Below are 23945 nucleotides of genomic sequence, written 5' to 3'. Positions count from 1 at the left end.
TTTTCTTGGAGGTAAGTTCTGTGAGGGGTGTCACTATGGATCCATATCCCTTCACAAACCACCTGTAGTACCAAGTCAGGCCAAGGAATGCCCTGACTTGAGTCTGGGTTTTTGGAGCTGCCCAGTCCAGAATAGTCTGGATCTTGGGCTGGAGTGGCTCAACTTGGCCTCCACCTACAAGGTGTCCCAAGTAAACCACAGTTCCCTGCCCTATCTGGCATTTGGATGCCTTGATAGAGAGGCCTGCTGCTCGCACGGCCTTCAAAACCTTCTTTAGGTGGACCAGGTGATCCTGCCAGCTGGAGCTAAAGACAGCAATATCGTCAAGATAAGCTGCACTAAAGAACTCCAAGCCAGCCAGGACTTGATTCACCAACCTTTGGAAGGTGGCAGGGGCATTCTTTAAACCAAAGGGCATAACAGTAAACTGATAATGCCCATCAGGTGTGGAGAATGCTGTATTTTCTTTTTCTCCTGGTGCCATTTTGATTTGCCAGTACCCTGCTGTCAAGTCAAAGGTACTTCAGTATCTGGCAGCACCTAGTTTGTCTATCAATTCATCTGCCCTTGGAATGGGATGGGCATCTGTCTTGGTGACAGAATTAAGTCCTCTGTAGTCCACACAGAACCTCATCTCTCTCTTCCCATCTTTGGTGTGAGGTTTGGGGACTTAAACCACTGTGCTAGCCCAGGGGCTGTCAGAGTGCTCAATGACTCCCAATTCCAGCATCTTGTGGACTTCCACCTTGATGCTTTCCTTAACTTGGTCAGACTGTCTGAAAATTTTGTTTTTGACAGGCATGCTGTCTCCTGTGTCCACATCATGGGTACACAGGTGTGTCTGACCAGGGGTTAGGGAAAAGAGCTCAGCAATCTGTTGCAGGACCTTCCTACAGTCAGATTGCTGTTGGCCAGAGAGGGTGTCTGAATAGATCACTCCATCTACTGAACCATCTGAACCATCTTTAGGGTCTGTGGAGAGGAGATCAGGGAGAGGTTCACTCTCAGCTTCCTGGTCCTCATCTGTAACCATCAACAGATTCACATCTGCAGTATCATGGAAGAGTTTGAGGCGGTTCACATGGATCACCCTCTTGGGGGTCCTGCTAGTGCCTAGGTCTACCAGGTAGGTGACCTGACTCTTCCTCTCTAGCACTGGGTAAGGGCCACTCCATCTGTCCTGAAGTGCCCTGGGAGCCAGAGGCTCCAGAACCCAGACTTTCTGCCCTGGCTGAAACTCAACCATAGCAGCCTTTTGGTCATACCACATCTTCAGGAGTTGTTGGCTGGCCTCAAGGATTTTACTTGCCTTTTCCATATACTCTGCCATCCTTGAACGTAGGCCTAGTACATAGTCCACTATATCTTGTTTAGGCTCATGAAGAGGTCTCTCCTAGCCTCCTTTTACAAAAGCTAGTGGTCCCCTTACAGGATGGCCAAACAGAAGTTCAAAGGGGGAAAGCCCTACTCCCTTCTGAGGCACCTCTCTGTAGGGGAAAACCAGACATGGCAAGAGGACATCCCATCTCCTTTTGAGTTTTTCAGGGAGCCCCATGGTCATGCTTTTCAATGTCTTGTTAAATCTTTCTACAAGACCATTGGTTTGTGGATGGTATGGTGTGGTGAATTTGTAAGTCACCCCACACTCATTCCACATATGCTTCAGGTATGCTGACATGAAGTCAGTACCTGTGTCAGACACCACCTCCTTAGGAAATCCCACTCTGGTAAAAATACCAATGAGTGCTTTGGCTTCTGCAGGGGCAGTAGTCGACCTAAGGGGAATTGCTTCAGGGTATCTAGTCGCATGACCCACTACTAACAGTATGTATTGGTTCCCTGAGGCTGTGGGAGGTTCAAGTGGACCCACTATGTCCACACCCACTCTTTCAAAGGGGACCCTCACCACTGGAAGTGGGTGTCCACCTGTCTTACCACTGGCTTGACAAGTGGCACAGGAGACACAAAACTCCTTGACCTTCTGGGACATGTTGGGCCAATAGAAGTGGTTGACTAATCTCTCCCACGTCTTGGTCTGTCCCAAATGCCCAGCAAGAGGAATATCATGATATAAGATCAGAATGAACTCCCTAAACTCCTGAGGCCACTACCACTCTTCTAGTGGCACCAGGTGTGGGATCTCTTGCCTCAGTGTAAAGCAGTCCATCTTCCCAATAGACTGTATGTGTTCCTGTTATTTTTCCTTTGGACTCTTCAGCAGCTTGCTGCCTAAGGCCTTCAAGAGAGGGACAGGTTTCTTGCCCCTTACACAACTGTTCCCTTGAGGGTCCCCCTGGGCCTAGGAGCTCAGCCTGATAAGGTTATAACTCCATGGGCTCAGTTCCCTCAGAGGGCAGAACTTCTTCCTGGGAAGAGATGTTCTCTTTTTCTTGTTATGTTGAAACTGGTTCCCCAGTCTTCTTTCCTTTTCTCTTGGAGGGTTGGGCCCTTTCTCTGTAGCTGAGAGCATTACATACATTAGAAATCAAAAGGGCACTAATGTACTACATTGATAGAACAAAAAAATTCGCATAACAAAACAATTGTTTGTTGCTTTCCAAAAACCTCATACAGGGAATCCAATATCCAAAAAAGGCATTGCCAGATGGATAGTTAAATGTATCCAAACCTGTTATATCAAAGCAAAAAGAGAACTGCCTATTACACCAAAGGCACACTCAACTAGAAAGAAAGGTGCTACCATGGCCTTTCTAGGAAACATACCAATGACTGAAATCTGTAAGGCAGCCACATGGTCTACGCCTCATACATTTACCAAGCATTACTGCGTGGATGTGTTAACAACACAGCAAGCCACAGTAGGACAAGCAGTATTACGGACTTTATTTCAAACAACTTCAACTCCTACAGGCTGAACCACCGCTTTTGGGGAGATAACTGCTTACTAGTCTATGCACAGCATGTGTATCTGCAGCTACACATGCCATCGAATGGAAAATGTCACTTACCCAGTGTACATCTGTTCGTGGCATGAGACGCTGCAGATTCACATGCGCCCTCCCACCTCCCCGGGAGCCTGTAGACGTTTTAAAGTTGAGAAAAAAATTAGACTTAAACTTTTTGAAATTTTGGAAATATATCACTTTTAACCACATTATGTACATACATATTTACTCCATTGCATGGGCACTATTACTATATACACAACTCCTACCTCACCCTCTGCGGGGAAAACAATCTAAGATGGAGTCAACGCCCATGCGCAATGGAACCGAAAGGGGAGGAGTCCCTCGATCTCGTGACTTCAAAAGACTTCTTTGAAGAAAAACAACTTGTAACACTCCGAGCCCAACACTAGATGCCGGGATGTGCACAGCATGTGAATCTGCAGCGTCTCATGCCACGAACAGATGTACACTGGGTAAGTGACATTTTCCATATATACATACACATGCATACATACACACATGAATACACACACATATGCACACATATATGTACATACAATACATATTTAGAACCATGGGTAAATATACTTAGTTAAACAGGTTTAAAGAGTGTGTGTATTTTATTGTTATGACATGGTAGCGATGCATATTTTCTAAAGAACTATACATAACTAGAATTATACACATAATCAGAAAAAATATTTATCAACATAGGCATATGCAGTCCATAGTTGTTTGAATATGGTGGTTTTGAAGGAAAAAACCCAACTCTTGAGTAGTTTTCAGAAGACAAAGTTATCTGTATGCAAATCAGTCTTGACCCTGCTCCTTAGGGGAACAGTCCAGCCCGAACTGCCTGGCTAAGTCCCCCCTGAATGGGAACACAATCAGCCTAGGACCAGTTTAGCCCTAGTTAGAGCTCTTCAGCTAGGTATAGCTTGGTTCCAGTGGCAAGCAACTGCTAATGTCTGAAATTAATTTAAGCAACCATTCATCACATTTGTTTTTGCATTTGACCTGATCCATAACTCTTGGGTGCTTAGATGAGCCCTCTTCCAGGTGGTCTAGGATTGTTAACCTTTTTTTTTTACTAGAATAGAACACCCAGAGTAGTGGAACATAGAGCCAAAGTACATTAAAGCAGTGGTCCAGATCTAGAAAAGTTTCTACATTGTAATAATCTTGTCCCGCACGTCTTTGTCACTGACTCACACCTGGTAGTAGAATCATTAAATCTCAAAGCCCTGAAACCTCCAGGTTAATCTGTGTGTGTACAGTAACCGTGGCCACTTGCCAATTCCTCTGACAGTTTTTCATTTATCACCTAAATGATGTAAAAGATTTTGGGATTGTACCTCTACCCCGGAAAGGTCTGGTACTTTCTAGTTTTTTTATTTATATCATATTATTAACTACTCTTCATACTTAAATGTTTATTAGACTTACATTTGAGGAAGTACATGTGAGTTGCAGACCTTGAAGGTAGAAGCCGGCCTATCCAACTTTGAAAGTTTTATGCTTAAACACCCACAGTGAGGCTGACAGCATGAAGTCTTCAATCACCATGCAGCAAAGTAATCTGCTGCAGTGGAGTCAAGGTTCCAGATTTAATAAAAAATAATCTGACTACCATGTCTTATGCTTTATCTTCTGTATCAGTTTTTATATCTGTTGGTAGCTCAGGGTGATTTTAATTGATCAAAAGTAGCCCTCATTATATTAGAGGGTTGGAGGCACTGTTCTAGGGCAGTGCCTATGCCTACCTGAAAAGTGAAAAGTCTCAAAGTTAGTTTGCTATTCATTTGGCAGGCAATTGATTGTTCTACCTGGAACTGATCAATAATCATTGACTGCCCTCAGACACCTACAAAAAGGACTCAAAATGAAGAAAGGATACTACCCATTTAAAAGGTCACCATTGGTGTTTTATGAATTGTTGTTTGTTGAGACTCAATTAACAGGTGATGTTACATTACTCATTAACATTCATCCTTTATAAATTTATCAGCTGTAGGCGCCACAACCACCATATATGCGGTAGAAGCCGATGGTGATCCAAATGCAGATTATGATGAGAGGGAACCAGGAGAAACTCAGTATCTTATAAAGTGGAAAGGTTGGTCGAGTATCCACAACACATGGGAAACGGAAGAAACATTAAATCAGCAAAACGTAAAAGGCATGAAAAAAATGGAAAACTTTAAGAAAAAGGACCAAGAGATAAAACGATGGTATGCATGGTTGAATGAAATATGTATATTAATCGCTTACTGAGTAAACGTGGTTGTTCATTTTGAAAAGCTACGTAGTGCAGTGTATTTTTTCAAGTGATTATTTAATTAGAGTGGGAAGTTCAGTTTTGATTTTGAGATGTTTAGTTTAAATATATGCTCAGTATTTGTATATAGTTCCTTAACAGGTTGTTCTAACTTAGAATCACTGTTCATCCACTATGGGACCTGTCTTTGCAGAAAAAAACCTCTTCTAATTGCTCTTCTCTAGATGTTGTCTCCTCCAAGGAAGCTTAAGCAGCCTCTTTCTCAGTAAAATGAATGTTTCTGATGGATACAACTACCTGTGGATTCCTCACCTTATGAATTCGATCCCTGCGCCAGCATCCAATGGAAAGTCTTCTTCCTAGCTGTCTACGTCGACGAGGACGTCATAATGGCACGGCTCCACGTGACTCCGTCTGACGTCAGCGTGCCAATAAGAGGTCGGCGTACTAACGTCAGTTTTCCCTTTTTCCGTGCAGTCGACTTCAACGTTTTTTCTTCCTGGCCCGTTGGTTACTGTAGCGATCTCTTGAGGTTACAATGTCGCCTCCGAAGAAGTCCGGGTTTAAGCCGTGTAGGGAATGCGGGGGTCGAATGTCAGTGACCGACCCCCATTCGGATTGTATTTGGTGTTTGAGCTCTGAGCATGATGTGGAAGGCTGTTCTTCGTGCCAGAGCATGAATCCGAAAGCTCTGAAGGAACGAGAGGCGAAGCTCTTCTTGACCAAGGCAAAGAAGAAGGAACACAAGGAGGTTTCTTACCATGTTTCCCCCAAAAGACATAAGAAGCGGCGTCATCATGACTCCAGGCGTCGTCATGACTCTCGGCGCCGGTCGGAGCGGAGCCGATCGAGGACTCGGTCGAGGTCTCGTTCGTCACGGCGCCAGAAGACGTGGGAAATGAGTCCTACGGTCACGCCTCAACCGGAGAGTCCGGGGTTGTCACCGGCGCCTTCAGTCTACGAGGTCATTCAAGGTAGTACTCGTTTCTCACCGGCGCCTAGGGATTCTGATGTTCCCCAGATGTCTACACAGCAGTATCCAGCGTTCCCGACTCCAGGGACGGATCCGGCCGCATTTTTGAATGCGATGTATGCTGTGTTTCAAGCCATGGCCCCTGCTGGTGCACCGGCGGGTCCCACGGGGCCATTGGCATTCAATTTGGGCTCGCCGGCGTCGTACAGGGCTGCTCCATTCATGCCATTCTGCCCTTCAGAGCCTGGTGGTCCGGCGCCAGGGGTTTCCCCTGGCAGGAGTCCTTCGCCTGGGACCGTGGATCCGTCGGCTTCTCGTCCGACTCCTTCTCCACGCCATCCGGCGTCATTGGTGTCCTCTTCCAGACCGGCTCCATCTCCTTCTGCACATTCGGCATCGAGGAGGTCATCGGCCAACTTTGGGCCGGCGCCAGCTCCGGCGCCGGTTGAATCCGGGGGTCTTCCAGAACCAACTCAAGGTCTGAGATCGTCGGCGTCGATGGAGTCCTTGTCGACGCCGGCTCTGGAAACCCATTTAAGATCTTGGAGGAAGGCGTTGAGGCTTCTGGAAGAAGAGGAGTATAGAAGGCTTGAGGAAGGTGAGATAGAGCCTTCTGATGATTTTCAAGGACTTGCCACTGCAAGTGGCTTGGATACTTCCCCAGAGTGGGACATTGCTTCTCCGGGGGAGTTTACTGTGGAGGCCTCCTCTTTCCATGCTGTGGTGAGGAAGGCGGCTGACTATCTAGATTTGCCTTTGTCCTCGGCAGAAGTCAAGACTAATCTGCTCACAGAGGTTCTTCATCCTTCTTCCTCCAGTGCTGACCCCTTGTTGCCTTTTAATGAGGCGTTGACTCAGCCTATTATGGACCTGTGGAAGAAGCCGGTGACTTCTCCTGCGGTGAACAGGGCAGTAGCGAGAAGGCATAGGAGTGCCCCAGGAGATCCATCATTTCTTTCTCGTCACCCGACTCCGGAGAGTTTGGTGGTTCAGGCATTATGTTCTGCGAAATCTGCCCCTGGTACATTCCCTGGTGTTCCAACAGACAGAGAATCCAAGAGGATGGAGCAATCCTCGAAGAAAATTTTCTCTTCTTGCAGCATGGCCCTGAAAGCTACCAATTCCACTTGTGTGCTAGGCAGATACATTCATGCCCTGATGGACTCTGCGAAGGAGATGGCAAAAGATCTGCCACAGGAAGTGCGAAAATCTTTTGGGGCCCTTTTCTTGGACGCGCAAGTGGCTGCACAGCAGATTATTCAATCTGGCCTGGATACTACGGATTCTATAGCCAGGGCCATGGGAACATCGGTGGCTACGAGAAGGCATGCCTGGCTAAGGTCTTCGGGTTTCTCGTCGGATGTACAATCCACGTTAATGGACCTTCCATTTGATGGGGAAAGCTGTTTGGGGACAAGGCAGATTCTGCCCTTGAACGGTTTAAGGACTGTCGGGCTACAGCTAAGTCCCTGGGTTTGCAGACCCCTTCTGCTACTATGTACAGGCCTTTTCGTAGGTTTCGAGGGTTTGCTAGAGGTTCTGCCTTTCGTAGGTCTCAATCTTATACCCAACAACCTGCCAACCTGCCCTATCGTGCCTTCAGGGGGCGAGGTACGGGCAGGGCTAGAGGTCCAGTCCAGCAGCTTTCTTCTTCTTCGTCCTCCTCGGGTGGATAGCAGCAGAAGCAGCCCTAGTTTTCCCCACTTTATCAGTCAAGCTTCTCCTGTAGGAGGAATATTGAGTCTTTTTCTTCAGCAATGGAGGTCAATTACAACAGACTCGTGGGTGCTAGGAATTGTGGAAAAGGGCTATGCTCTCCCCTTTCAGGAGTTTCCTCCTCCCTCCTTTTGTTCAGAAGAACATCTTCTGTTGTTGCAACAGGAGGTTGTAGTCATGTTGGCAAAGGGCGCTATAGAGTTGGTACCGTTGCAGGAAAGGGGCCAGGGGTGTTATTCAAGGTATTTCCTGATTCCCAAAGTGGACGGTCGTTTAAGGCCGATCCTAGACTTGAGGATTTTGAATTTGTTCCTCAAGCAGGAAAAATTCAAAATGCTGACCCTAGCGCAGGTGCTGTTGGCGTTGAACGAAGTAGACTGGATGGTGTCTGTCGATTTGCAGGACGCGTACTTTCATGTTCCCATAGTCAAGTCGCACAAGAAGTATCTCCGTTTTGTGGTCGGATCGCAGCATTACCAGTTCGCGGTCCTTCGGTTTGGTCTTACTTCAGCACCTCGGGTCTTCACAAAGGTGATGGCAGTTGTTGCAGCACATCTCAGAAAGAGGGAGGTAGCGGTTTTTCCCTACCTGGACGATTGGCTGATCAAAGCCAAGTCTCCAGAGATTGTGTTGTCTCATCTGCGAATGACAACGCAGTTGTTGTTCGATCTGGGTTTTTCGGTGAACGTACCCAAATCTCACCTGGAGCCCTCAACGCCTCCTGTTCATAGGGGCAGTATTGGACACGACAAGGTTTCGGGCCTACCCCCCGCCTCAGCGGGTGCGGGACATTCAGGCACTGATTCCTTTGTTTCAAAGAGGAGCGGCAGTTCCAGTCCTCAAAGTCTTACGCCTGCTAGGTCTGTTTGCTTCTTGCATTCTGTTGGTCACTCATGCTCGCTGGCATATGAGGGCTCTTCAGTGGTGTCTCCGCAGACAGTGGTTCCAGCACAAAGGGGATCTCAGGGATTCAATAAAGATCTCCAGGGACGCTGTAGCGGATCTTCATTGGTGGTCAGTGGACGGCAACCTTTCCCAAGGGAGACAGTTTTCACTACCACCTCCGGTGGCCACAGTGATATCGGATGCCTCCACTCTAGGGTGGGGAGCTCATCTGGGGGACCTGGAGATCAAGGGTCATTGGTCTTCAGTGGAACAGATGTTGCATATCAATCTGTTGGAATTGCGGGCTGTACGTTTGGCGCTCCAGGCCTTCCTACCTTCCCTTCGCGGTCAGTCAGTTCAGATCCTGACGGACAACACTACCGCGATGTGGTATATAAACAAGCAAGGAGGAGTGGGGTCGTATCTTCTTTGCCGAGAAGCCCTATGACTCTGGTCCTGGGCTCAGGACCATCAGATTTGCTTAATAGCAAATCATTTGGCCGGAGTGTTGAATGTATGTGCGGACGTTCTCAGTCGTCACTTCTCATTAGATCATGAGTGCCGTCTCCATCCGGATGTAGTCCTCCACATCTTCGAGATGTGGGGTACTCCTCAGGTGGATTTATTTGCCACTCGGGAGAACGCACATTGCCCGTTATTCGGCAGCCTCCAGTATCCGATGCAAGGGGCGTTGGGGGACGTGTTTCAGATGTCCTGGAACGGCCAGTTGCTTTACGCGTTTCCCCCCCATACCCTTGATTCCTCTGGTTTTGAGGAAGGTTCGTCAAGACCGGGCCCAAGTCATATTGGTAGCACCGGACTGGCCGAGAAGGGTATGGTATACAGACCTACTTCAACTCTCTCAGTGCCCTCCGCTCCGTCTCCCGCTCAGGGCAGATCTCCTCTCAATCGCAGGGGAAGGTTCTACACCCCCACCTCCAGAGCCTGCACCTTCATGCCTGGAGATTAAACGGGGCAACCTGAGTTCCTTTTCTCTCCCACCGGATGTAGTGGATGTTATACTATCGGCCAGGCGACACTCCACTAAGTCTATTTATGCCGGAAGGTGGGCAAAATTTTTGTTGTGGTGTGGAGAGAACCAAAACGATCCTTTAAAGGCCCATCTTTCAGATGTACTCTTGTTTGTTCTCGGTTTGGCGAAAAAAGGCTGTGTTATAGCTACAGTTAAGGGTTATTTGGCAGCTCTGTCGGCGTTTCTTTGCCTTCCGGATCAGCCATCTTTATTCAAGTCTCCCATTGTACATAGGTTCCTTAAGGGTTTGGTGAATAGCTTTCCTCCTACTCCTTTTCACATGCCTCAGTGGGACTTAAATCTTGTTTTAGCATTTTTAATGGGTTCGCCTTTCGAGCCCATGCATTCATGTCCATTGAGATATTTAGCCTTCAAGACTGTTTTCTTGATCGCGATTACTTCTGCTAGAAGGATTGGTGAGCTTCAGGCGCTCTCCGTTAAGCCTCCTTTCACTGTGTTTTTCCCTGATAAAGTGGATCTAAAAACCAGGGCTGCTTTTCTGCCGAAAGTTGTCACCCCTTTTCATTCAAGGCAGAATATCACTCTTCCTGCTTTTTACCCTCCTCCCCACCCGTCTAAAGAAGAAGAGAGACTCCATAGGTTGGATCCTAGGAGGGCCCTGAGTTTTTATCTCGAAAGAACTAAAGACTTTCGTTTGGATGAGCAACTGTTTGTTGGGTATGCAGGTCAACAAAAAGGCAGAGCTGTACAGAAAAGGACACTCTCCAGGTGGGTCATCTTGTGTATCAAGATCTGTTACTCTTTGGCAAAAAAGGTCCCTCCTGAAGGTATCAGGGCCCACTCTACTAGAGCTAAATCTGCATCCTCGGCTCTAGCGAGGGGAGTTCCATTGGTAGAAATATGTAAAGCGGCAACTTGGGCGTCCCTCCATACTTTCGTGAAACATTACTGTTTAGACTCCGAGATGAGGAGGGACGGTCACTTTGCTCGCTCGGTATTGCAGGATTTCTTAGTGTAATCAGGTGGGCACCCACCACTGAGTGCAGTACTGCTTGGGACTCTATTCATAAGGTGAGGAATCCACAGGTAGTTGTATCCATCAGAAGAACAAGTTACTTACCTTCGGTAACGCTTTTTCTGGTGGATACACTGACTACCTGTGGATTCCTCACAGTCCCTCCCCGTTGCCTGCCTGGTTACACTTTTATCTTGCATTATTTAGCTTTATATTTATATAAATGAAAGTGTATATATATATATATGTATATTTATATGTATATAGTGATATTTTTCTATTTATTTTGTATATTTATGTATCCCAGCTTTCAATAAGAATGGATTATTTAAATGATCAAGGTTTTTGTGTGTGTATATCTTTCTATATTATTTATACATTTTCATGGTCGGTTTACTCCTATTTGCTTTAAAGGCACGAAAAAAGTGAGGTGAAACTGACGTTAGTACGGCGACGGGGACCTCTTATTGGCACGCTGACGTCAGATGGAGTCACGTGGAGCCGTGCCATTATGACGTCCTCGTCGACGTAGACAGCTAGGAAGAGGACTTTCCGTCGGATGCTGGCGCAGGGATCGAATTCATAAGGTGAGGAATCCACAGGTAGTCAGTGTATCCACCAGAAAAAGCGTTACCGAAGGTAAGTAACTTGTTCTTCCTTACAATAGAGCAGTTCTAGTTTAGCAAAGTAGTTGTTCAATTTGCTTTTAATTCCCAGCTCATGGAAAAAGATAACTTTCAAATATGATGTCCTCCTTGTGTATAATTGTATGCAGTATTGAAGTTCTGCCCATTGCTTCCACTCTCAACCCCATGCTCCCATTCTACACGTTTCTTATTTCAAGACCCTTTTTAGGACGGTAATCACGCCATAATGATTTATATTCACGCTGAATTACTTCCAAATCTCCTACTGTCTTTTACAGCATTGCGTCCAATTAGTCTCCTGTACTATGGATGAGACCCAGGCACCTGAATCTGTGTTTCTCGTCTTGTGGTGTTCAGAGCCCTCTATTTGCCTTCCTTGATTCTTGGACTACTTAAAAACTATCATTGCTGAAAATCACTAAGTGCTGTGGGCTCATTTCTTTAACAGAGCCCATAGAGGCTTTGTCCTAACCTGAATTTATTTTTAGTGCCATCATTTTGTCCCCAAGGACACCCAGTTCTCCAGCATTGGAACTCATAGTTTCACCGATAGAATCATGCTCAATCGTTGGCTTTCTCAAACTTTGTTGCAGAGTTCTGTCCTAGAGATTTGAATGAAACTGGGGTTCAGTACATTTCTAAATCTTCCTTAAAAAACAAAAAAGGTCTCTTCAGACTTTGTGGTTCATGTTTGGAAAAGGAAGTCCACTCAGATAATCCTCACAACAAATGCATCACCTGCTTGCACCAAGTTCATAAGAGTAAAAACTCAAAACATTTGCCGGACACATGATATAAAAACTCTTAAGGAGAGCAAAGAGGAAATGTGTTCCAATGGCTTCAGAAATCCTAAGCAATGGAAACGATTTTCTCAGATGAAAACTTGGATAACTCTTGAAAAGCACCTAAGAAAAGTCATAAAAGGTTCATTCTGAGTATGAAATAATCTCTGTAGTGGTGTCTGATGATAATCTTTGAAGTAAAATGAGCCTCCTCATCAACAGTCTAGGAAAGTGGAGAAGACAACTGACAGTCTATGTAGTCCATTCACAGAGATATCCAATAAGCAAAAACGATGTACCAACTTTCAAAACCACAGAATTCGGCCTCTCTCTTCCCCTAAGTCTGAGAGGCTGAAGCTGCCTTTCATCCCAATCTGCTTCCGGTCACCATTGACAAAAATAGCATAATTAACAATAAAGACACCGAAGATGGGATCACTGTCAATGAATATACCGTTGACAGTCTCACAGTCAACACCGGTCTTTGTTTGTTTGACACTGTTGTTGATGATGAACTACATCTACAAATATATGGTCAATGAAGCAACCAGCTTCTGCACCAAACTTTATCATTCCAGAGAAAAGGTACTCGGTTAAACTTGCTCAGTGAGCCTACGTCATCCAGCAAGATGCCGCTGCAGCCTCCACCAATATGATTGATACAGAGGGCTTGGATAATGAGGGTCTATTTTGTACAGCCTACAGCCCTAGTCAGCTGAAGGTAAAATGCCAGGATACTGATGAGGAAGAACAATATGATGATGAAGAAGAACTTGGATGATTTTACCAACAGTTTAATTACACATCAGGAACATGGTCGCTATCCTTTTGATTGATGCTGTGATACTCACTATGTAGGAAGTTGGCTCTGTATATACTATTTCAGAGTAAGCAATAGTGTGCGCAGAGTCCAAGGGTTCCCCTTAGAGGTAAGATAGTGGCAAAATTAGATAATTCTAATGATCTATTTTGTGGTAGTGTGGTCGAGCAGTAGGCTTATCAGAGGGTAGTTGTAAGGAAATGCCTCCTTGGCATGGTTACCCCCCTGACATTTTGCCTTTGCTGATGCCAAGTTATGATTTAAAAGTGTACTGAAGCCTGCTAACCAGGCCCCAGCACCAGTGTTCTTTCCCTAACCTGTACCTTTGTTTCCACAATTGGCACACCCTGGCATCCAGGTAAGTCCCTTGTAACTGGTACCCCTGGTACCAAGGGCCCTGATGCCAGGGAAGGTCTCTAAGGGCTGCAGCATGTCTTATGCCACCCTGGAGACCCCTCACTCAGCACAGACACACTGCTTGCCAGCTTGTGTGTGCTGGTGGGGAGAAAACGACTAAGTCGACATGGCACTCCCCTCAGGGTGCCATGCCAACCTCACACTGCCTATGGCATAGATAAGTCACCCCTCTAGCAGGCCTTACAGCCCTAAGGCAGGGTGCACTATACCACAGGTGAGGGCATAAGTGCACGAGCACAATGCCCCTACAGTGTCTAAGCAAAACCTTAGACATTGTAAGTGCAGGGTAACCATAAGAGTATATGGTCTGGGAGTCTGTCAAACACGAACTCCACAGTTCCATAATGGCTACACTGAAAACTGGGAAGTTTGGTATCAAACTTCTCAGCACAATAAATGCACACTGATGCCAGTGTACATTTTATTGTGAAATACACCCCAGAGGGCATCTTAGAGATGCCCCCTGAAACCATACCCGACTACCAGTGTGGGCTGACTAGTTTTAGCAGCCTGCCACACACCAGACATGTTGCTGGCCACATGGGGAGAGTGCCTTTGTCACTCTGAGGCTAGTAACAAAGCCTGTACTGGGTGGAGGTGCCTCTCACCTCCCCCTGCAGGAACTGTAACACCTGGCGGTGAACCTCAAAGGCTCACCCCCTTTTGTTACAGCACCCCAGGGCACTCCAGCTAGTGGAGTTGCCCGTCCTCTCCGGCCACGGCCCCACTTTTAGTGGCAAGGCCGGAGGAGATAATGAGAAAAACAAGGAGGAGTCACTGGCCAGTCAGGACAGCCCCTAAGGTGTCCTGAGCTGAGGTGACTCTGACTTTTAGAAATCCTCCATCTTGCAGATGTAGGATTCCCCCAATAGGATTAGGGATGTGCCCCCCTCCCCTCAGGGAGGAGGCACAAAGAGGGTGTAGCCACCCTCAGGGCTAGTAGCCATTGGCTACTGCCCTCCCAGACCTAAACACACCCCTAAATTCAGCGACGCGTTCCACAGGGTCCAGCGACCTCTGAAGCCTCAGAGGACTACCTCTGCATCTAAAAGGACCAAGAACTCCAGAGGACAGCGGCTCTGCTCCACAAAGACTGCAACTTTGCAACAAAGAAGCAACTTTGAAAGAACACACGTTTCCCGCCGGTAGCGTGAGACTTTGCACTCTGCACCCGACGCCCCCGGCTCGACTTGTGGAGAACAAACACTACAGGGAGGACTCCCCGGCGACTGCTAGCCCGTGAGTAGCCAGAGTTGACCCTCCCCCCCCCGAGCCCCCACAGTGACACCTGCAGAGGGAATCCCGAGGCTCCCCCTGACCGCGACTGCCTGCTTCAAAGACCCGACGCCTGGTAAGGACACTGCACCCGCAGCCCCCAGGACCTGAAGCATCTGACCTCCAGTGCAGGAGCGACCCCCAGGTGGCCCTCTCCCTTGCCCAGGTGGTGGCTACCCCGAGGAGCCCCCCTCCCCCTTGCCTGCCTGCATCACTGAAGAGACCCCTTGCTCTCCCTTTGAAACCTATTACAAACCGGACGCCTGTTTTCACACTGCACCCGGCCGCCCCCGTGCCGCTGAGGGTGTACTTTTTGTGTTGACTTGTGTCCCCCCGGGTGCCCTACAAAACCCCCCTGGTCTGCCCTCTGAAGACGCGGGTACTTACCTGCTGGCAGACTGGAACCGGGGCACCCCCTTCTCCATTGAAGCCTATGCGTTTTGGGCACCACTTTGACCCCTGCACCTGACCGGCCCTGAGCTGCTGGTGTGGTAACTTTGGGGTTGCTCTGAACCCCCAACGGTGGGCTACCTTGGACCCAACTTTGAACCCTGTAGGTGGTTTACTTACCTGCAAATCTAACAAACACTTACCTCCCCCAGGAACTGTTGAAAATTGCACTGTCTAGTTTTAAAATAGCTATTTGCCATTTGTGTGAAAACTGTATATGCTATTTTGCTAATTCAAAGTTCCTAAGTGAAATACCTTTCATTTAAAGTATTGTTTGTAAATCTTGAACCTGTGGTTCTTAAAATAAACTAAGAAAATATATTTTTCTTTGTGAAAACCTATTGGCCTGGAATTGTCTTTGAGTGTGTGTTCCCCATTTATTGCCTGTGTGTGTACAACAAATGCTTAACACTACCCTCTGATAAGCCTACTGCTCGACCACACTATCACAAAATAGAGCATTAGAATTATCTCTTTTTGCCACTATCTTACCTCGAAGGGGAACCCTTGGACTCTGTGCATGCTATTTCTCACTTTGAAATAGTGCATACAGAGCCAACTTCCTACAGTAGTGTTAAGAATTAACACAGGCAATAAATTAAGAACACATACTCAGACTTACTCCAGGCCATTAGGTTTTTATATTGAAAAATATATTTTCTTAGTTTATTTTAAGAACCACAGGTTCAAGATTTACAGTTAATACTTTAAATGTAAGGTACTTCACTTAGATACTTTAGGAACTTTGAATAAAAGCAATATCACATACAGTCTTTGTAAAAATGGCAATTAGCTATTTTCAAAGTGGACAAAGTGCAAAAATCAACAGTTCCTGGGGGAGGTAAGTAAAGATTAGATTAAGAGTTAAGTAAAACACTTACAAGTCTCAGTCCTGGGGCATAGGCAGCCCACTGTTGGGGGTTCAAGACAACCCCAAAGTTACCACACCAGCAGCTCAGGGCCGGGCAGGTGCAGAGGTCAAAGAGGTGCCCAAAACACATAAGCACCTATGGAGAACAGGGGTGCTCCGGTTCCAGTCTGCCAGCAGGTAAGTACCTGCGTCCTCGTGGGGGGGGTTAGACCAGGGGGGTTTTGTAGAGCACTGGGGGGACACACAGGTAGGCACACAAAACACACCCTCAGCGGCACAGGGGCGGCTGGGTGCAGTGCGCAAAGCAGGTGACGGGTTTTGTATAGGTTTCAATGGAGGGACCCGGGGGTCACTCTAGCGGTGCAGGCAGGAACAAGGGGGCTTCTCGGGACAGCCACCACCTGGGCAAGGCAGAGGGTCGCCTAGGGGTCACTCCTGCGTCGAAGTTCGGTTTCTTCAGGTCCTGGGGCTGCGGGTGCAGTGTTGGTTCCAGGTGTCGGGTCCCTTGTTTCAGGCAGTTGCGGTCAGGGGGAGCCTCTGGATTCTCTCTGCAAGCGTTGCTTTCGGGGGTTCAGGGGGGTTGTCTCTGGTTACTCACTGGGTCGCAGTCGCCGGGGAGTCCTCCCTGAGGTGTTGGTTTTCTGCAGGTCGAGCCGGGTGCGTCGGGTGCAGTGTGTAGAGTCTCACGCTTCCGGCGGGAAACGGGAAGTCCTAGGAAGTTGCTTCTTTGTTGCAAAGAAGTAGCTGGTTTTGAACAGGGCCGCTGTTCACAGGAGTTTCTTGGTCCTGTAGTCTAGGGCAGTCCTCTGAGGCTTCAGAGGTCGGTGGTCCCTGTCGGATGCATCGCTAGAGCAGGTTTTCAAAGTTGGAGACAGGCCGGTAGTGCTGGGGCCAAAGCAATTGTCGTCTTCCTCCTTCTCTGCAGGTTTGTAGGTCAGCAGTCCTTCTTCTTTCTTCAGGTTGCAGGAATCTGATTTCCTGTGTTCTGGGGTGCCCCTAAATACTTAATTGAGGGGTGTGTTTAGGTCTGGGGGCAGTAGCCAATGGCTACTGTCCTTCAGGGTGTCTACACCCTCCTTGTGACTCCTCCCTGAGGGGAGGGGGGCACATCCCTATTCCTATTGGGGGAATCCTCCAAAATCAAGATAGAGGATTTCTAAAGGCAGGGGTCACCTCAGCTCAGGACACCTTAGGGGCTGTCCTGACTGGTGGGTGACGACTCCTTGTTTTTCTCATTATCTCCCCTGGACTTGCCTCCAAAAGTGGGGTCTGTGTCCAGGGGGCAGGCATCTCCACTAGCTGGAGTGCCCTGGGGCATTGTAACACGAAGCTTTAGCCTTTGAGGCTCACTGCTAGGTGTTAAAGTTCCTGCAGGGGGGAGGAGTTAAGCATCTGCAACCAGTGCAAGCTTTGTTTCTGGCCTCAGAGAGCACAAAGGCTCTCACCCCAGGGGGTCATAAACTCGTCTCTCAGCAGCAGGCTGGCACAGACCAGTCAGTCCTGCACTGAAGGATTGGGTAAAATACAGGGGGCACCTCTAAGATGCCCTCTGTGTGCATTTTTTAATAAACCAATGTAAAGAAATGGCTCCCTGTTGCAGTTACCCCCCACTTTTTGCCTGATACTGATGCTGACTTGACTGAGAAGAGTGCTGGGATCCTGCTAACCAGGCCCCAGCACCAGTGTTCCTTCACCTAAAATGTACCATTGTATCCACAATTGGCACACCCTGGCATTCAGATAAGTCCCTTGTAACTGGTACTTATAGTACCAAGGGCCCTGATGCCAAGGAAGGTCTCTAAGGGCTGCAGCATGTCTTATGCCACCCTAGAGACCCCTCACTCAGCACAGACACACTGCTTACAAGCCTGTGTGTGCTAGTGAGAACAAAATGAGTAAGTCGACATGGCACTCCCCTCAGGGTGCCATACCAGCCTCTCACTGCCTATGCAGTATAGGTAAGACACCCCTCTAGCAGGCCTTACAGCCCTAAGGCAGGGTGCACTATACCATAGGTGAGGGTACCAGTGCATGAGCACTGTGCCCCTACAGTGTCTAAACAAAACCTTAGACATTGTAAGTGCAGGGTAGCCATAAGAGTATATGGTCTGGGAGTTTGTCAAACACGAACTCCACAGCACCATAATGGCTACACTGAAAACTGGGAAGTTTGGTATCAAACTTCTCAGCACAATAAATGCACACTGATGCCAGTGTACATTTTATTGTAAAATACACCACAGAGGGCACCTTAGAGGTGCCCCCTGAAACTTAACCAACTAGCTGTGTAGGCTGACTGGTTCCAGCAGCCTGCCACACTAGAGACATGTTGCTGGCCCCATGGGGAGAGTGCCTTTGTCACTCTGAGGCCAGTAACAAAGCCTGCACTGGGTGGAGATGCTAACACCTCCCCCAGGCAGGAGCTGTGACACCTGGCGGTGAGCCTCAAAGGCTCACCCCTTTGTCACAGCCCAGCAGGGCACTCCAGCTTAGTGGAGTTGCCCGCCCCCTCCGGCCACGGCCCCCACTTTTGGCGGCAAGGCTGGAGGGAACAAAGAAAGCAACAAGGAGGAGTCACTGGCCAGTCAGGACAGCCCCTAAGGTGTCCTGAGCTGAAGTGACTCTAACTTTAGAAATCCTCCATCTTGCAGATGGAGGATTCCCCCAATAGGGTTAGGATTGTGACCCCCTCCCCTTGGGAGGAGGCACAAAGAGGGTGTACCCACCCTCAGGGCTAGTAGCCATTGGCTACTAACCCCCCAGACCTAAACACGCCCTTAAATTTAGTATTTAAGGGCTACCCTGAACCCTAGAAAATTAAATTCCTGCAACTACAAGAAGAAGGACTGCCTAGCTGAAAACCCCTGCAGCGGAAGACCAGAAGACGACAACTGCCTTGGCTCCAGAAACTCACCGGCCTGTCTCCTGCCTTCCAAAGATCCTGCTCCAGCGACGCCTTCCAAAGGGACCAGCGACCTCGACATCCTCTGAGGACTGCCCCTGCTTCGAAAAGACAAGAAACTCCCGAGGACAGCGGACCTGCTCCAAGAAAAGCTGCAACTTTGTTTCCAGCAGCTTTAAAGAACCCTGCAAGCTCCCCGCAAGAAGCGTGAGACTTGCAACACTGCACCCGGCGACCCCGACTCGGCTGGTGGAGAACCGACACCTCAGGAGGGACCCCAGGACTACTCTGATACTGTGAGTACCAAAACCTGTCCCCCCTGAGCCCCCACAGCGCCGCCTGCAGAGGGAATCCCGAGGCTTCCCCTGACCGCGACTCTTTGAATCCTAAGTCCCGACACCTGGGAGAGACCCTGCACCCGCAGCCCCCAGGACCTGAAGGACCGGACTTTCACTGGAGAAGTGACCCCCAGGAGTCCCTCTCCCTTGACCAAGTGGAGGTTTCCCCGAGGAACCCCCCCCTTGCCTGCCTGCAGCGCTGAAGAGATCCCTAGATCTCCCATTGACTTCCATTACAAACCCGACGCTTGTTTCTACACTGCACCCGGCCGCCCCCGCGCTGCTGAGGGTGAAATTTCTGTGTGGGCTTGTGTCCCCCCCGGTGCCCTACAAAACCCCCCTGGTCTGCCCTCCGAAGACGCGGGTACTTACCTGCAAGCAGACCGGAACCGGGGCACCCCCTTCTCTCCATTCTAGCCTATGTGTTTTGGGCACCACTTTGAACTCTGCACCCGACCGGCCCTGAGCTGCTGGTGTGGTGACTTTGGGGCTGCTCTGAACCCCCAACGGTGGGCTACCTTGGACCAAGAACTAAGCCCTGTAAGTGTCTTACTTACCTGGTTAATCTAACAAATACTTACCTCCCCTAGGAACTGTGAAAATTGCACTAAGTGTCCACTTTTAAAACAGCTATTTGCGAATAACTTGAAAAGTATACATGCAATTTTGATGATTTGAAGTTCCTAAAGTACTTACCTGCAATACCTTTCGAATGAGATATTACATGTAGAATTTGAACCTGTGGTTCCTAAAATAAACTAAGAAAAGATATTTTTCTATATAAAAACCTATTGGCTGGATTTGTCTCTGAGTGTGTGTACCTCATTTATTGTCTATGTGTATGTACAACAAATGCTTAACACTACTCCTTGGATAAGCCTACTGCTCGACCACACTACCACAAAATAGAGCATTAGTATTATCTATTTTTACCACTATTTTACCTCTAAGGGGAACCCTTGGACTCTGTGCATGCTATTCCTTACTTTGAAATAGCACATACAGAGCCAACTTCCTACATTGGTGGATCAGCGGTGGGGTACAAAACTTTGCATTTGCTGGACTACTCAGCCAATACCTGATCACACGACAAATTCCAAAATTGTCATTAGAAATTGATTTTTGCAATTTGAAAAGTTTTCTAAATTCTTAAAAGACCTGCTAGGGCCTTGTGTTAGATCCTGTTTAGCATTTCTTTTAGAGTTTAAAAGTTTGTAAAAGTTTGAATTAGATTCTAGAACCAGTTGTAGATTCTTAAAAAGTATTCCAACTTTTAGAAGCAAAATGTCTAGCACAGATGTGACTGTGGTGGAACTCGACACCACACCTTACCTCCATCTTAAGATGAGGGAGCTAAGGTCACTCTGTAAAATAAAGAAAATAACAATGGGCCCCAAACCTACCAAAATACAGCTCCAGGAGCTTTTGGCAGAGTTTGAAAAGGCCAACCCCTCTGAGGGTGGCAACTCAGAGGAAGAGGATAGCGACTTGGAGGACAATTCCCCCCTACCAGTCCTATCTAGGGAGAACAGGGTCCCTCAAACCCTGACTCCAAAAATAATAGTCAGAGATGCTGGTTCCCTCACAGGAGAGACCAACACCTCTGAAATCACTGAGGATAACTCCAGTGAAGATGACCCCCTGTTAGCCAGGATGGTCAAAAGATTGGCTTTGGAAAAGCAGCTCCTAGCCATAGAAAGGGAAAGAAAAGAGATGGGCCTAGGTCCCATCAATGGTGGCAGCAACTTAAATAGGGTCAGAGATTCTCCTGACATCCTAAAAATCCCCAAAGGGATTGTAACAAAATATGAAAATGGTGATGACATCACCAAATGGTTCACAGCTTTTGAGAGGGCTTGTGTAACCAGAAAAGTGAACAGATCTCACTGGGGTGCTCTCCTTTGGGAAATGTTCACTGGAAAGTGTAGGGATAGACTCCTCACACTCTCTGGACAAGATGCAGAATCTTATGACCTCATGAAGGGTACCCTGATTGAGGGCTTTGGATTCTCCACTGAGGAGTATAGAATTAGATTCAGGGGGGCTCAAAAATCCTCGAGCCAGACCTGGGTTGATTTTGTAGACTACTCAGTAAAAACACTAGATGGTTGGTTAACTGGAAATGAAGTGTGTGACTATGTTGGGCTTTATAATTTGTTTATGAAAGAACACATTTTAAGTAACTGCTTCAATGAAAAGTTGCATCAGTATCTGGTAGACCTAGGTCCAATTTCTCCCCAAGAATTGGGAAAGAAGGCAGACCACTGGGTCAAGACTAGGGTAACCAAAACTTCCACTGGGGGTGACCAAAAGAAAGGGGTTACAAAAACTCCCCAGGAGAAAGTGGGTGACACTAGAAACAAGGAAAAAGAGTCCTCTGTAGGCCCCCAAAAACCAGAACAGGTGGGTGGGCCCCAAGACACAACCCAAAACAAAGGTGGGTACCAGGGTAAGAACTGGGATGCCACTAAGGCATGGTGCCACAACTGTAAACAGTCTGGGCACCACACCAAGGACACTTCTTGTCCCAAAAACAAACCCCAGAACAAAATTCCAGGGGTAACCAGTGTAGCCATGGGAGATGACTCCTCAGATGAGGAGGTCTTCCTAGCCTTCAACTGGAAACAGGGCCCAACAGGTGAGTTGGAGATTCCAGAGGGAAGTAGACACTTCCACCACCTACTGGTGAATGGAATCCCAACCACTGCCCTGAGAGACACTTGTGCCAGTCACACTATTGTGCATGACAGGCTGGTGCTCTCAAACCAGTACATCCCAGGTGAGACTGCCAGGGTAAGAGTTAGCCTAGACAGGGTCACTAAGAGGCCTGTGGCTTTAGTGCCCATAGAAGTGGGTGGCACTCTTAGCTGGAGAAGGGTAGTAGTCAGTACAGACCTCCCCCTTGATTGTCTCCTTGGAAATGACTACCCAGAGGTTAGTCAGAGCTCAAGAGAGGAACTGGTCCAGTGCCAGTCCTCTCCCAAGGATTCTGGAAGTCCTGCCTCTGCAGTAAATGCAAGCAGGCCCCAGAAGAAGAAGAAAAGAAAACAGAGTAGGAAGGGTGGACAACCTTTAGCCAAGGTTACAGCAAGCCAAGGAGATTCTGCTCCAGTAGGGGAGAACTCCAAAAATGGCCCTGATAAAGTCCAACCTGACCCACAAGAAGTCCTGGCTAGTCAGGCAACTGTTAAACCTGAGTGGGTGGCTCCTCAGCTAACAGAAGAAAGAGTGGAAGAAGGGTGTTTACTACAAGATGTGGTAACCCCCCACTCCAATACAGCAGACAGGCAACCTGAACCCAAAGAAGCCTGTAACTTAGCCCCTTCCCTTTTAGGTGAAGAGCTAAAGGTGTGGTTCTGGGCACTGACAGCTGTCAGTGGCCTCTGCTGGGTGTTAACCTTTATGGCTGCACTATCCTTAGCATGGTGGTCTGACCCCATGCCAAATAGCAAGTTAGGCCCCCTGACCCTATTGGTCATGGTGGGGTTACTCCAGCTCTGGGTAACCTCTCTGGGTAAGCTAGGGGTAACCCTGGCCAAGATAAGGTTAGCAGAGGTGGATAAAATCAAATCAAATCAAATCATTAGCATTTGTAAAGCGCGCTACTCACCCGTGCGGGTCTCAAGGCGCTAGGGGGGAAAGGGGGGGTTATCGCTGCTCGAACAGCCAAGTCTTTAGGAGTCTCCGGAAAGCGGAGTGGTCCTGGGTGGTCCTGAGGCTGGTGGGGAGGGAGTTCCAGGTCTTGGCCGCCAGGAAGGAGAAAGATCTCCCACCCGCCGTGGAGCGGCGGGTGCGAGGGACGGCAGCAAGTGCGAGGCCAGCGGAGCGGAGGGGGCGGGTGGGGACGTAGAAGCTGAGGCGTCTGTTGAGGTATTCCGGTCCCTTGTTGTGGAGGGCTTTGTGTGCGTGGGTGAGAAGACGGAAGGTGATCCTTTTGCTGACTGGGAGCCAATGCAGGTGTCTCAGGTGTGCGGAGATGTGGCTGTTGCGGGGTACGTCGAGGATGAGGCGGGCCGAGGCGTTTTGGATGCGTTGCAGGCGGTTTTGGAGTTTGGCGGTGGTCCCAGCGTAGAGGGTGTTGCCGTAGTCCAGGCGACTCGTGACAAGGGCGTGGGTCACGGTTTTTCTGGTGTCGGCGGGGATCCAGCGGAAGATCTTGCGGAGCATGCGGAGAGTGAGGAAGCAGGCGGAGGACACGGCGTTGACTTGCTTGGTCATGGTGAGAAGAGGGTCCAAGATGAAGCCGAGGTTGCGGGCGTGGTCTGCGGGGGTCGGTGCGGTGCCGAGGGCCGTGGGCCACCAGGAGTCGTCCCAGGCGGACGGGGTGTTGCCGAGGATGAGGACTTCCGTTTTTTCAGAGTTCAGCTTTAGGCGGCTGAGCCTCATCCAATCTGCGACGTCCTTCATACCCTCTTGTAGGTTGGTCTTGGCGCTGGCGGGGTCCTTGGTGAGGGAGAGTACAAGTTGGGTGTCGTCGGCGTAGGAGGTGATGATGATGTCGTGCTTGCGTACGATGTCGGCGAGGGGGCTCATGTAGACATTGAAGAGTGTCGGGCTGAGCGATGAGCCTTGAGGTACGCCGCAGATGATCTTGGTGGGTTCTGAGCGAAACGGAGGGAGGTAAACTCTTTGGGAGCGGTTAGCGAGGAAGGAGGCGATCCAGTCCAGGGCCT

General features: G+C 48.5%; 1 protein-coding gene across 3 annotated transcripts in view; it reads left to right on the top strand.

Moving 5' to 3' along the window:
* CHD1 (chromodomain helicase DNA binding protein 1) overlaps positions 1-23945 on the top strand; it is a 1172453-nt gene that overhangs the window by 143375 nt on the left and 1005133 nt on the right. For all 3 annotated transcript variants that reach the window (XM_069225994.1, XM_069225985.1, XM_069225977.1), the window contains exon 8: positions 4918-5140. In XM_069225994.1, coding sequence (XP_069082095.1) covers positions 4918-5140 — 223 coding nt within the window. The remainder of the gene's footprint in view (positions 1-4917; positions 5141-23945) is intronic.

Source organism: Pleurodeles waltl, chromosome 1_1 (assembly GCF_031143425.1).
Source record: "Pleurodeles waltl isolate 20211129_DDA chromosome 1_1, aPleWal1.hap1.20221129, whole genome shotgun sequence".
Taxonomy (NCBI): domain Eukaryota; kingdom Metazoa; phylum Chordata; class Amphibia; order Caudata; family Salamandridae; genus Pleurodeles; species Pleurodeles waltl.
This window is presented reverse-complemented; position numbering and strand designations above follow the sequence as displayed.